The sequence below is a fragment of the Toxoplasma gondii genome, chromosome XI, assembly GCF_000006565.2.
Source record: "Toxoplasma gondii ME49 chromosome XI, whole genome shotgun sequence".
Classification (NCBI taxonomy): Eukaryota; Apicomplexa; class Conoidasida; order Eucoccidiorida; family Sarcocystidae; genus Toxoplasma; species Toxoplasma gondii.
The window spans coordinates 5,348,494-5,362,783 of NC_031479.1; the positions used below are offsets into that span (position 1 = coordinate 5,348,494).

General features: G+C 54.6%; 1 protein-coding gene across 1 annotated transcript; it reads left to right on the top strand.

Annotated features, from left to right (window-relative positions):
* Positions 1-363: 363 nt before the first annotated feature.
* TGME49_316510 (hypothetical protein) lies at positions 364-14,259 on the top strand. Its single transcript, XM_002364775.2, has 4 exons — positions 364-6,065; positions 6,404-6,535; positions 6,776-6,993; positions 7,222-14,259. The coding sequence occupies exons 1-4, from the start codon at positions 4,713-4,715 to the stop codon at positions 8,900-8,902; spliced, it is 3,384 nt and encodes a 1,127-aa protein (XP_002364816.1). The 5' UTR covers positions 364-4,712; the 3' UTR covers positions 8,903-14,259.
* The last annotated feature ends 31 nt before the right edge of the window (positions 14,260-14,290 follow it).

Genomic DNA, 14,290 nt, shown 5'->3' on the forward strand with positions numbered 1-14,290 from the left:
GAAGTGATAAAGCCAGAAGCGAACTCTAGATACCCCGTCAGGCAATACAGTCCGTAGGATGCCGCTCAGTAACGGTGACCTCGTCACAGGTAGCGGCGTGCCAGCGTATGTGAACTACAGCGTTTTCTTTCGCCTTAGAAGACGCTACAGTCATCTTCGACGTTTGCCTTCCTAGATGTAGGATGGAGGAACCTTGCGCGCACACAGGGCCCCTGTACACAAATCTGTAAGGAATGAGACGTGAAACCATCAGATCCATGTACAAAAGGATGACACTGTTATGCGGCCGAAGACCTTTACGCTTTTCCCTCCCTTGTCCGCGCTTATGCTTCTTCATGGGCATTCTGCCATCACGTATTAACCGTTCGAAAAGCGTCGATCAGGATTCTTGAACTATGCCACCATAGAGTGCGTAGAGGTCGACTGATCGTACACCGGTAAGTCCTTATGAGCGCCTTGCCCCGCCTTCCTGTATGTCACTACCTCTGGCGGTAACAACTGCCGTTCAATTGTCATCCATATAGTGCCACGATTAGTTCGGAATATATGACGAAACTAGTTCCGTATTTCAATGTGGAAGGACGGTCGCCCAAAATATCCTCACTTCTTTGGTTTGGCTTGCTGACGAGTTACTCGCCGCGAATTCCCGTCCTGTTACAGTAATTCGAGTCTCTGCCGTGGCTGCCCATCTTGAAACATGCGAAAACTTCTTTTGAATGGTGTATTTTGCTTGAGAGTGCCCAAATGGGGACAGCGACGAAGGGCGTTCGTTTGTGGATTTTTGTCTGCAACGAGCTTAACGTCGCAAGCCTCTTCCTAGTGAGTGCTGCGTGGATGTGGTACAGTAGTGTATGATTAGGTAGTGGAACAAGAGGAGCGTCTGTTGCACAAAGCGGAACCTCAAACCGACACCCGTCGTTCGAAGCTACCTCGGCACCGCAGAACCCCGGTCAGTCTCTGATTATGGACGGACCGCACCTGCGGCCACCGGACCAACGAGTGGTTACACGCGGTTTCGCACCACTGTACCACGCTTGTCTATCTCTCCCCCGTTTGTTATGACGCGACCTGTGAAGGACTCTAGCGAGCGAAGTGCGTGATATGATCACCTCTTTCTGGTAATAATTCTGCCCTTCAAATGGGTTTGCTGTCAGGCGTGGTGGACCTTCTGCATGAACCAGTGGCGGCGCTGCATTGCCGCAGACGAGAAGCCATCGCAGCCTGCTCTTCTTCCTATGTCTTCGCAGTTCAGTCGCCCCAGTGACTGTGGGGGGCAAAACAGAGTGAGGAAAGTGAGTTTGCATTCGATGAAACGTGTACTATCCCTCTAGGAGCGTTGGCAGTCGCGATACTGTTCGTTCTGTTGTGTACTGATACTTTCACTCAAGGGGAACTCGGTTGTCACCGGGGGCGTGGGTCGATTATACCCGCGCATACTGCGCGATGTCCTCCCGGCAGGGATAGGACAGGGGTTTGCGTACCTCACGCGAAACCTCACGTCTCCATAGAAACGGTGGAGCGTGCGGGCCACTTTCAGTCGTGGCGCTGGCGCTTCATGAAACGGCGAAGGGTACAAACCTCTCCTGCGTGTCGGGGCTCTTACCGACTCACACCAAGAAACCCTCTGAGGCTTCCGGGAAAGAAGAACGCACCAGGGCAGTGATTGAACCCTGCTTCAACCCCACGGTCGACAGCGTCGCCGGGTGACACTATTGCTGCACGGTGTGGTGTTTGACGCTAAGGTTCGTGGTACGGAGTTGTGGTACCGGCAGACTTGCTCTTTCGACGGGACCGGTGTCGGAGAGACATGGGCAAGTGACACAAGACCAACTCGATAAAACGGAGCCGTTTACCTCCTTTTCGTGGTGTTTAGTGTCAACTGAGTCATTCAGTGGTCCTTGTGCCAAGTTCGTCGTGTCTATCCCGGATTTTGCGTGAAGGCCCCGTCCCCCCCGGGAATTTGTAGCAGAGAACTGTGTCTCCTGCGAATGCTGAGTTACGTCCGGCAGACGCGGCGTAAGGAGGCGCTTGATAACTCAGCCACCGTAGCCACAAAGAGAGAGAGTACCTCCACTGAGTCCTGTTGATTGTCCTGCTCGTGTCCAGTTTCGAGAAGTGAACTTCACGAGATTGATGGAGGAACGCGTGAGGAGTTGACCGGTTGAAAAACGATGCAACTTCGCGTTTTTTCCAGCTGTACTACGGTACGGCAACGGTGGTGAAGATATACACAGTTTGGACTGGGAGACGTGGTGTCTTTCTGCCACCCTCAGCATACGGGTTCGCGGTGATCGGAGGCCGTGGGCGCCCTCGCTGGCGGGCGTATGTGGCAGGAGATATTGAGAGAGTCTGAGTTGTGATTTTTCCGAGTCCCTGGAAGGTCGTACGGCTGGTTCCGTTGCAGCTCAGTGTTGGTAGAAACCCACAAGTTCGCATGGAGACCACGCCCCTTCCGCCTCTGTTCTTCACCTGCGAGTTACGTGTCGCTTCATAGGAATCCCCAAGTGCAAGTATACAGCTCGTGCTCATCAGCATCCTCATAATCGAGGCATTGTCCCTGTCCGCCTTCGGCCTTGCACTTTGTGCTGCTCTTCTTGGGCGTGACGGTCGCCTCCGACGTGGGCGGTTCTGGCTACAGCAGCTTCGAAGCAGCCAGTTGCTTGGTGCCGGACGGCCCTAGAAACCTCGTTTTTTTGGCTACCTCTCTCCAGCGCTTTGGAGTTCTGTGTCAAGGCGCTGATTGCCCACCAAGTGTTGCAAGTGTAGTGGTGGCAAGAACAGACACAGAAGGAAGACGCCAGCAGCACCAACCCGCGCGCCGTTGAGCATCCGTGTGCGTCTCGCCGAGGTCGAATTAATGTATTTTTCACCGTAGTGACTTCCCTGGATCCTTCATCGAGTGCATACTCCGCTTCTTCAGTTCTGTTTTTTGTGTCTATTTACGGACGGATTCTTCCCGAAGACGGGCTTGCCACGCTGTCTTTCTGGATGAAGGTGAATCGTGCACGGACAATACAGACAAGAATTGGACTCGCTTCGTGCCCTTTGTCTACAGAGCGTGCTTTTCCTCCGTTGTCCATTGTTTATTGTCGTGGAACTTGGTGCCAGTATTCGCACTCCGTGCCAGTGAAAGAAAAGAATCTTGCGGCTCGGTGACCGCACTTTGCACACCGTGGGACTTGTACCGGCGGCGGGCGTCTCTTCAAGCGAGGGCCCGTTCGGTGTTACGTAGGGCGAGAGACAGAGACGCGGGAAGAGAGACAGGGTGCAGCTCATTTTCTTTCACGTCTTCCGTTTCCTTTGCTTCTTTTTCAGCCTCATCTCCTGTAGCGAGAGCCGAAGAACGGAGGAGGGATGGCGCCTTCTGGGCGCAATTTCTCTGTTTTGCTTCGGGCCTTGCTGGTGTGGATGTAGTAGACAGATGTGATTTCCGCACGCATACGTCTGTATTGTTCTTTTTTATGGACACATTTCGCGGTTGGAACTATACTTGAGACGAGGCTTTCTGGGACAGTTCCTTCGTCCCGGCTTTCCGTCGTTAGGTCGTACCTCGTCCGCTTGATTCCTGCCGCCCTCGAAGCGCTCCGTCGCACACGCAGGGGAAAGACAGAGACAGGGATCCGTGCTCGCAAACATTCGTTTTGTCGTTGAGGCGGAGGTGATTTCTGTCTTGGATCGAATCGCCTTAGACGTTTTCTTACACAATTCGTTCAAGGCGTGAGGAAAATCTCGAGAGCCTTGTGTCGACCGCGTGCACGGCGCCCCTCAAACGTCGCCGTGTGCCTCAAAATCGCGTGTCGTCGGTTGGTAGCGTGGAAAGGACACGAGAGATGTGTTTCGCGAGGAACTTCCTAGAGCTTTTTGTTATATAAAGGCCGACATGCCGAGAAGTTCGCCGCGATCCAATCGACACAGCAAGCAAAATCCAACAGCCGGTGCTGCGGAGAGAAGGTCGAATCCTGGGAAGAGGGGGTAGCGATCTCGCCCCGCGACTGTGCAGTCGTTCCCGTCTCCTATGAGTGTCTTCCAGAGTGTTTCCGGAAGCTCTTGTGTTGTTGTGGGACAAGGAAACGGAAGGTCACCGTCTCTTGTGGGCAGCGTAGCTCGAAATTGGCGGATCGAGGAAGCGCCTCCCAAACCTCGTGAGAAGCGCAATTTTGTGAGAAGCGCGGTTTCGTGAGAAGCGCAATTTTGTGAGAAACGCGGTTTCGTGAGAAGCGCAATTTTGTGAGAAGCGCAATTTTGTGAGAGATCGCCTTTAGACTAGCAGGATTCGCCGAGCGTTTGTGCGCGTCGTGAACCGTAGCAAGGCTTGTCAGTGCTTTCATAGAGAAAGTGGACCCACAGTGTCCGCCAGCGTCTCTGTGCCGTGTGGTCGCGTCCTCCTTCGCCGTTCTTGTTTTCCGTTCTTGAGCGCTGTCGACCTCAGCGGCAACCCTCGTGTGTAGGGAGACACGTGTGCAGGTCCCGAGATGTGTGTGTAGCGCCGTGCCTGTGTGCCTTTTTGTCGTTTTCGTTCGCAGTGTGTAGCAGTTGCTTGATTCTCGTCGTGTGTTTGTGTGTGGCTGCCTCACCAATTTGCTCATTTCGTGTGTCTAATCCATTCGTTCGCCTTTGCCCGCCGCCGAACGGTGCTAACTCCCGGGCCGTAATAGAAAGCGAGGCGCCGCTCCCCCGATCTTTGCACTCCAGTTGCCGCATAGGAGCACGCGATGCCGCCTGGAACGAAGGCGGGTGGGTTGGGGCCGCCGCGTCGGGTGAATGGAGATTTTGACGAGCACCTGACCGGGGACCACGACGCCGAGAAAGAAGAACGGAGTCGGTACCCCTCGCCGTCCTCTGTCCAAGCGAGTGAGCTGTTCTCGGGTGACGCGGGCTCGTGGACGCCGCACCCGTTCCTCTCGCCCGCTGTATCCACCAACGCAGAGCCTGCCTCGCCGCGGTGGACAGCGACGCTTAGTGCAGGTCCGGGCTCGCACCCCGACTCCTTCTCCCCAGATCTCGTGAGTGCGCGAAGCTTCTCGGTGCTCGCCCAGAAGGACGAGGAAGTGCCACTTGCGGCTCCTGAGGCCGAGACTGCGACCCTCACAGGCCTACTTCCCTCTCTCCTCTTGGAGTCGGGCTTTGCCCATGAACAGGAACATGGCCAGCCCCGTCAGAGGCGCGAGAACCGCGCTGCTGTTGAATTGGGCGAGGGGACTGTGGAGACTGTGGTTGTGCCGCGCCACGACGCGTGGGTGTTTGCCGGAGAGAACGAAGGGGGCGCTCCCCGTCTCGCCGACCCAGGCAAGGACGGCCCCGCAGAAGAGTTCGATGGCGGTGCATCGCCTGCTTGCGTGGAGTGTGTATGCGATGCGGTACCTGTGCCTTTGAGAAGCGAACAGACAGCCCCAGAGGAGACGAAAGCTGAAAATGAACCCCCCCACACCTACGGCGGGGTTTACAGGAAAGGCCTCACCAGGCGGAGAGGTGCGCGGCACAGGTCGCTCTCGAGACAGTGGAACGGCGAGACACGAGGCTCGGCTGGGGGCCGACCCCCGCGAGACAGTGGGAGTCCGCCGTCTGTCGACGCGAGGAAGCAGGAGAGACCCTCTGAAGACGGGACAGCACTTCCCCTCAACGACCTCTTGCGACTCCTTGCAATCACAGGCCCGCCAGGACTTCAGCCCCACCAGAGAGGACCCGAGACCGACGCAAAGCAGCCTCAGACAGTTGCCTCTGGACAGCCAAGTACTTTGGCAGACCTCGCTTCGTTCTCGACTTTCCTTGAAAGTCTCCTCACTTCGACACCACGCTCCCTGGACGTAGGATCCACCGCGCGACCTGGGGGGACTGCTGGCACGACACCCGTCCAGGGCGACGGCGCGCGCCGACAAGGCAATGCCGACGGTGTCTCTGGAGAGAAAGACAACCAGAACAAGATCTCCAGAGAATTGGCAATCCAACCGGAAACTGAGCGAAGTCTTGCCCCACCAAGGGACCCGGACGCTGGTCACCAGCCGCCCTTGGGAGCCGACGCGCGCCCCCGAAAAGGCAGAGATGCAGATCTTGATGCTGTCTACAAGGTGAGAAGACATTTCGACTTGTCGGCAAGGAGAACGGCAGCTGAATGGCTGAAGCAGCGTGGGCGGTGTGGTTTTGTGTCAGTCTTCGATATGCCGGAAATCGAATCGATCTGCAGACAGTTGGCGTGTTCGTGAGACGCCCTCCCTTGCTGTATTGGAGGGGTTAGGGTTTAAGATCGGGGGTCGCAGAGTGTGGGTGTAAGGGGGAAGGGGCGAGAACGGGTATACAAAAGACAGAGACGCGACTCTTGCCATGTGTAACTCCTTATCCCGACCAGTTTGTAAATGAGATAGTTTCTGATTGTCTTTTTCGTGTCGTGTATCCTCTTTCAATTCAGACGAAGATATGCCCTTTCGTGAAAAGTGGTCGGGTGTGTCCAAAGGCTCTTGGCTGCACGTTCGCTCACGCGTCCGCCGAGCTTCGCACCCCTCCTGATTCTCGTGTGACGAACGCGTACCGTTGCGACCAAGTAAGCAGGCGAAAGTGCTGCGGATGCTTCTTCAGCGGTCTCTCAGCGTCGATGTCTCCCACATGGTTCGTTTTAATCTATTGTGTTCGCGGTTTCGCTTGTCATGTGTCTGCTCGTAGCGGAGACTTTGAAGTCTTCTGCATCTGTTCCGAATCGATGGCCGTGGTATGTGTCCGGACTTGTCTGAGCGTGTTCATCCACGAAGGTACCTTGTGTTTCTTTGCTTCCTCCACTGTGTAGCGAGGTGGCGGTCGAGGCGATCGTTACAAGTTTGCTCCTAAATCGCGCAAACTGTCGGCGTCACCAGAAGTTTCCGTGAGCGGCGGCCGGCAGTCGCCGACTGCGAAGACCTCTTGCTTCGCCCCGAAAGAAACGAGGTTCTCGTCCCAGGAAGGCGAATGCGTCGACGGGGGAGTCATTGGAACCTGCGCTGGATCAGAGCCAGCCGCCGAGGAAGAGTAAGAGCAGACACCTGCCGGTGAAAGCTGTTCCGCATTACAGAGAGCTCAGGGAGCCTTGGGAAAGGTGAACATAAATAGAAACGAAGAGGCCCAGGTGCCTTTTTTCCGGCGACAAAACACACTCCTTGAGTTGTCGCGTGCGCCCAAGCAAGCATGCAAGCACATGTGAACGAGAAAACAGGAAATGTGTTCAGGGGTTACTGTCTGTTTGTGTTGGACATGCAGGGTCTTCCGTCATCTGGATGGATTCTTTTCTGCGCTGTCTAGCCACTGCGGTGGATCGACGCCGCTTCTTACAGAAGACGAAAACGGCGCTGTGTCGGGACTCTCTCTGTGTCGGCTTTACGGGTCCTCGCCCTCCTCATCAGGCAATCTGAGCTTGTCAGTCGCCTCCTCGGCGTTGTCGAGGACTGTGGTCAGCGGGTCGAGTCTGGATTCTGCACCTCCAGGCAGCGGGTCATCCTTCGGCGTCTTCCCGGCGTTGGAAGCTCTAGGTCCCCTTTCCGACGCTCAAGCATTTCCAGAGGGTGAAGACGGCCATTCGCCGCTCTCGACGTTCTCGGTTTTGCCGGCTCATCTCCGTGGGTCGTCGGACGCCACAGCCGACTACGAAGACTTCCTGTGTCACTCGCACGCGCCTCCCTCGCCAGGATTCGAGGCCCACCACAATTCTGCCGGCCCATCGCTGTACCCTTCGCCATCCCTCGCGGTCGCGCCCGTTGTCCTCGACACCCACACCCGAGGGCCTCTCCAGAGTCGCGGCACTTTTCCCGGTGGAGCATGCATGCATACGGGTCTTCTGAAAAGAAAGGGGACTTGCTACGCGAATGCTGGGGTCAGGAAAGGGCTGGGAGCTCGTGATGAGAGCGCCGCGGTGCTATCTCCGGATGTGGGGGCGAATCGCGGGGACCGGTCTGCGGCAATGGCGAGTCAGGGCCTGCAGAAGTTCAGCCTCGCGAGGTCTTCTACCACAACTTCCATCGCATCCGATGGCGCGCTTCCGACGCCGGTGACGGCTAGCAAGACACGCCGAGGGAAGCGCGGCGGCCGGAGGAAGCGGGGCGGTCGGGGCGCGAACGCAAGACGCGCGAATCCAGGGCGTGGCTGGCCGTTGAACGGCTCAGAAAAGGGCCAGCTGGGAGGACGCCTGCCCGCTGATGACAGCGCCTGGGCTCACGTGTTGGCAGAGGCTCTCGCATCCGGGGCAGTGCTGCCAGAGAGCCTCGCCAGCGCCCTGGTGGCGATGTATGGGACAGGTGACGCGTCGGAGTCGCTCGATGGGCTGGCAGACCCAGGGTTCAGGAGGCGCCAGGTGTGCGACACAGAGGAGCGACTGCATGCGGTAGATGACGTTGACGGTTGGGGACAGTATGCGCCTCTGTGGCTGCGGCCGGAATTCGGGGTGAGTGGAATGAATGCACAGGCCCATGAAGATGTCGACCTTGCTTCCTCACTTCACGAAGTCGTCCAAGGGTCACGCGTTCGGTCGAGCGACGAAGGCCCCTTGGGAAATGCGGGAGGAGCGCGGGGCCGAGATGAGGACCTTAGAGGCCAAAGCCAGAAGCCGGAGAGCGCCATCGCGGCCGTGTCGAGCTGGGTCCCCCTCGGAGGGGTGGTAGCGCGGGAGACAGTGTGGCCAGACGCCTCGCCCAGTCTCATAGCGCGCAGCGGTGGAAAGGGTGCTCCGGGTTTCACTGAGGATTCGACTGCGAGTTGGCTCGACAAAGAAGGGACCGAAGACGTCCAGGAGGCATGCGTTTCCAATGAGAAGGCGTGCGCCCGCCTTCTCCTGCTGCAGTGTCTGCAAGAAGTCGTCAGCCGCCTGCCCGCTCTCAACAGCGACGAGCTGAGATGTCTGACCAGCCTACTAAAGCTCCAAAAAACTCGGGAAACCTTCTGCAAGTAGAGATCCTCAAAGAAAGGGGGACAGGAGACCAAATAACAAAGTGTCCCACATCTCACTTGTATGGCACACCCCGCAAATTCATTGGGTGGAGGGTAGCGTGGCGAACCGGGATCTTAGAGGGCAGGGTCACACCTCCCCAGTTGACGGTCTGTGCCTCTCCCCGTGAAATCATCTCCTTGGCAGATAGTGCGTCTAGCTTCTGCCGCATGCGCATCGGCGCAAATAAGTGCATGTGTCGTGTATATTTCTTGGTGCCAAGAATGCTTGCGCATCGAGGCGATCACACAGGGCGCACATCTCTGTGTAATTTTCTGTGTGTGGCGCTTTCCGTTTGCATCCACCTCTGGAGGCGCTGTGGAGAGTGGAACTATGTGAGGCAGAAACCGTGTACATGATTCGAATCGGTGCATTTCTGGCGTGCCGACTCATATTATGCATAGGATTGTGAATGTAGATACCGCCTGAGACATTCTCGCAGGAGGATTCTTTTGTGGCTGTTGCAGATAGTCGTCACACGTGTGAGCACTCCCAAAACATGCGTAGCGAAAACATGCCTTTGCGTGTGTGAAGACGTAAAAACTTGTAATCACAAGCAGCGCGAGTTTTTGCGTGTTTCGAGATTTTGCTCGTAGCTGGTTTCTGTCTCGTTTCCCATGAGTCGTCTTGTTTTACGTTGCCACCTGTTAGGTGTAGGCAAGGACACGAGTGTTTGCTTGCGCCGCGGCAGAGTTCTACACAGCCTCTGAAGGTTGGGACGCAGAGGTTTCCCCTCCGCCCGCTCTGTCTCTTTCCGTAGTGTGCGTGTTTCTGTGAGGGGAGAAAGAACTGACGCTTGATGTCGGCCAGCAAAGGAATGACAGACAACATCTCCTGTGTGGCTCGCGATGTCTACGTCCACGAGAGACACGAATCAGTCGGTGGTGGATTGCGCCCAGCTCGTCCTGGCTCTCATCCTGAATCAGCAAATTCAGCGGCGTGCTGTCATTCCCCAGCGTTGTCCAGGGGGAGACCGAAAGCACAGACGTCTCCTCGTTTTTTTTTTTCCGATTCTCTCACGAGAAAGCGAGCGCACACTGTTCATCGGGGGAGAGGCAAAGCAATTCATGTTAAAAGGGGGCAGGGCGAAATGGGTAAGCGCATGTGACCATGAATATCGTGTAGCAACTGGCGTTGTCCGTTGCGTCGTGATATCGCATTTCTTCCTTTTTGGCATATTCGTCGCGGCCTTTGCGTCTGTGCTAACTTGTGCCTGTCGGTGGGCTCCTACGAAGAGCAAGTTGTGTTCAACCCGGGTTAGGAACGCAGAAACAGTACGGGGAAGGAGTAGTGTGATACAGACTGATCTCCAGCTCTTCCCGATTCTTAGCCCACTTCACATGTGTCTGCAATGAACACATGGGGTTAAGAGGAGAGAAGTAGAGTGTCGCATCGGAGGCGAAAGGGAAAGCGGCCACTTCGCTGTGTACAGAAACCCCCGGCGAGCGTATACCTTCCCTCTTGTGAGTTACGTAGCGAAGGGATGGGAGGGCAGCAGAGAGAGGACAGAAGGAAGAGAACAAAGGGAGAGAGAATAGAAACGCAAAAGAGGGACAGTGCCGGCAGTAAAGTGTGTGTGTTCAATGCAATCCGGAGCTGAATAGAGAAACTCCGCCTTTGGAGAGGGGAGTCCTTGTGGTCAAGCAGTTTTTCCTGAGGCAAGTCGGCTTCCGTTTATTAAATATTTCGAGACTTCTCCCTGTTGTCTGGAAGCAAAAGAGGACTTCTGCCGCGTCACGTTCCAAATCGAAGTGAGTTCTGCCTGGCATCTTGGTTGATTGTGTAAATGCAGACTTGCACAGCGTGATTCACTTTTGACGCGTTTTGTATGTACCGCATCTGTGAAGACCAAAATTGGATATGGTGGTGGGATGTGGGAGACAACGCGTAGGTAGGAATCGGTGTGAAAGTGAGAGCACTCCACCACAGTTTTCACTCGTGTCTCACGTTGCAAGATGTGTGAAGGACAGGCGAAAACAGTTTTCGAGAGCCGAGGAAGCTGCGGGCTGGAATGGGACGACAGCCTGTGGCTGTTTCCGGGTCCTGACTCAGAGAACTCGACAGAAATGTGCGCTTGTGTGACAGAGTGTGTGTGTTGTCTGCAGTGAATAGATCTTCCAGCGCTCTGGCGACTGTGAAGAGGCACTGAATCCACAGCGTTATTTCTCAGCTTTTGTTTGAGGACAGGAGATATCAGAAGTGTCCTCCACACTGTGCCTGGCTCGTCGGCTGGCTAAGTGCGGTGGTCACTCCCTCATCGAGAGTTTGTATCGGCTGCCATTCTCGCTGCAGACGAATTGCGAAGCGTAGAGTTGGTGACGATTGTGTTTTTTCCGGGAAACCACAAATGGTGTTTATTGTTTGTTCATGTGGGAACGGCGAAAAAATGTAATTGTTCTCGGGTGTGCGGCCCACCCCACATCCCGAGTTTCAAGGCGGGAAGAAGGGTGCCGAATTCTTCTGTCGGTTTTGGATGGGATCACTTTTAACGCCGCAAAATATGCTAGAAAATGTTATTCAGGTATTATATAGATAGCTGCGATGTTACGGCAACAAGGAAAAAAGAAGGGAGCCCTAGATGTAGAAGTCCTCTGCTTTGTTTCCGTGTATCGTAGAGGGTTCTTGGAAAAGCATTCTCCGTGCTTGTTTATGCCTGTAAGCCTGCAGGAGACGGGGAGCCCGGCAGAGGCGTATTTATTCCTGCGGGGTCCCAGAGTTTGTTGTGGTGCTCAAAATGTACGGGGTGAGAAAGGGAGTCTTCGTGCGTCAGGTGCTCTCCCCTTGTTGCGCGACGTTGTGTTCCGTGGCGTGTTACGTGTCAGTCAAAGGTTACAGTGTGTCTTCTCCATGAAAAGGTAGTACAGTTGACTAGCGTATGGAAGAGGCATTTTGCACTACACCAGTTCGTTTCTTTCTGTTGTCTCTCCGCCCGTTATTTTGTGCTCCCAGCAGTACTGTGGTTTGCTTCTGTGGTTGAGCAAGCACACCAACTTCTCACAAAAGTGCAGCGCCATTTGCTTCTCGTGCGCCTTCTGAGATAGCGTTGAGCACACGTGTGTCTCGCATGTGCAGAAACATGCAGATCCGTATTCTTGTAGATGTGCTCTCGTGTTGCTTTCTCTCCCGTGGTAACGTAGGCTGTGAGCGGGAAAGCCAGCGAGGGTACAGAAGGAACTGTCAGAAACATCGCTATTGCGGTTCAGAAGGGAAGCAAAATGGTTAACCTGGCTGTAGAAACAGGGCGGGACAGTGAACGCATCCACGCCGTCGGTTGAACGCGTTCTCCAGTACTTGCACTAGGTGTCAACTCGTTTGGTTCATGTACAGCCAACACGCGTAGGGATGGCAGACCGTTCTGCGTGGTGTGTGTGTGTGTGTGTGTTTGTGGGTTGTGAGTATGATCGAGTAGTTCTTTTATTTTCATTTTCTGTGAAGAAAGTCTCCACTAGAGGACCGTTTCTTACGGTGGATAGCATTTTGGTGCGTTCCTTGTGGGTGGCCGAACAGACTGGCAAATTTGCATTTGCGGTTACCTGTTCGATCCCCCGCAAGTAAGCGGAGAGGCTAACAGAAAATGGCTTTCTGGCCTGCTGTCTGGTGTGCCAGCTCCCTTTCTTCTTTGTTTTTGCCTCGTGAGTTACGCTGTTTCCGTGGGTTGCGTTTTCGCCTTGTCCCCACGACTAGAGTTTTCGCAAATTTTTGCTGGTGGAAACTCAAGAACACCAGCGCTCTGAAGGAAAGAGGGATAACACAGCAACTGTTGACTGAGAAAATGCATCAGAAACTGAAGTCACGAAGCGGAACATGAAGTTTAAAGTTTCAGTGGCTCTCCCAGCGGAACCGTGAGACCCTCACAAGCCTTCATCGACGAGGGAGGTCTGATCATAACTCTACCCTGAGGCGTAACATCCCCCGTAGTGTTCAACAGTTGTGTGTAGAGAATGTACAATCGGTCTTAGTTGCGCTTGAGTATACACACTTCTAACAGTGCATTTACGTCAAATGACTGCGTACATTACGTGTTTGGTGGGACTGGCCGATCGAAGCATTCGGGAAGCAGTTGGTAGTGGGCACGATTTTGATGACCCGTCGGTTTCATTTGAGAGACTGACACAGAATGTTGCGGGGTTCTGTAAAAGCGAGCCCAATATGCGAATCGGGGGTAGGCGTACCCCGTGTTCCCTGCCGTGCATGTCTGTTTTCTCCCAAGCGCCCAACGAACAGAAAAAGGGGTAGACGAAGAAGGCGGACCAGGGATAAAAGTTCGTAGTTTTTAAAAGTCTCCAGTTGTGGTCACGAATCCGAGTGAGTTCAGGCTAATCACGAGGGGAGTGCTGGCCATACTGTCGAGCATTAGAGGGCGATGCACACGTGAATGAATGAGGGACGGAGAGGGCTGTGGACGGAACAGTGTGTGACGTGGTGAATGACAAAGCTTGGTCGTTACACTAGGTACGAAGAACTAAACCTATTGCAAGCATCGTCAAGGTGCGTGGACACAATGGGAAAGACGTGGAACGCACTCCTTGTCGTCTAGGGGGCCCGGTTTTACCCACGGGTGGTTGCAGGGCAGGTGAGAACAGAAACGCGCAGTCTGGGAGCGGTGTTTCTGCGGCGAAACACAACTCTCGAGAAATGTTACTTGTTGTTAGTGTTAGTCGAATTGAGTCACTCTTGTGACTGATCGAGAGTCCCTAGGTGCTCATGACAAATTTGCTAAAATGTCTGCAAACTAGAGTGGGCTGTAGGGCCCACCGTGGCGTGTGCCTTGTTACTTCTCGCGGGAAGTGGAGAGCACGTTCCAATCTAGTTTGAGAGGGGGGAACTGACCCGGTCGTCTTTGTTCTGTGTAACTGCATGGACCGAAGTGGACAGAACTGGGTTTCTCTGGCGCCTTTTTCACATTCTTGTGCCGCGTCGCCTAACCGGTGTTGGGAGGTTCATGGAAACTGAGAGTCCACCTTTACAGTTGTGTCCGTCGGCTGTTGACCCGTTCGAGACATATTAAGATGACACCGGAGTGCCAAACTCGGCTGTTTGATCGAGGGATCAGTGTACGCTAATTGTATGAAGCTTTGCGTATGCTGTGCATCATGTCAGTGACACAGGCACCCGGCGCCGTTTCTAGAGAAACGAAGCAAGTTGTTTACAAGCATCCATAAACTCACGCCTGTGCCGTGCGAAAAACACGGAACTGTTATGCTGATACTTTTCAGCAGAAAAACCCTGTGAGCGGTCAGTTTTCTGCAAGTGGACGAGACCGGATATAATTGAAAATGAAGTGCGCGCCAAAAACTAACCCATTCCTTTCGATTCCGTCTGCAATGACGCACCTAAAGAGAGGGCGTACTC

Coding starts and splice junctions, on each gene's coding strand:
- TGME49_316510 (XM_002364775.2), top strand. CDS start 4,713: ATGCCGCCTGGAACGAAGGCGGGTGGGTTGGGGCCGCCGCGTCGGGTG. Junction 6,536..6,775: donor ACGCGTACCGTTGCGACCAA/GTAAGCAGGCGA, acceptor TCCACTGTGTAG/CGAGGTGGCGGTCGAGGCGA. Junction 6,994..7,221: donor GAGCCAGCCGCCGAGGAAGA/GTAAGAGCAGAC, acceptor TTGGACATGCAG/GGTCTTCCGTCATCTGGATG.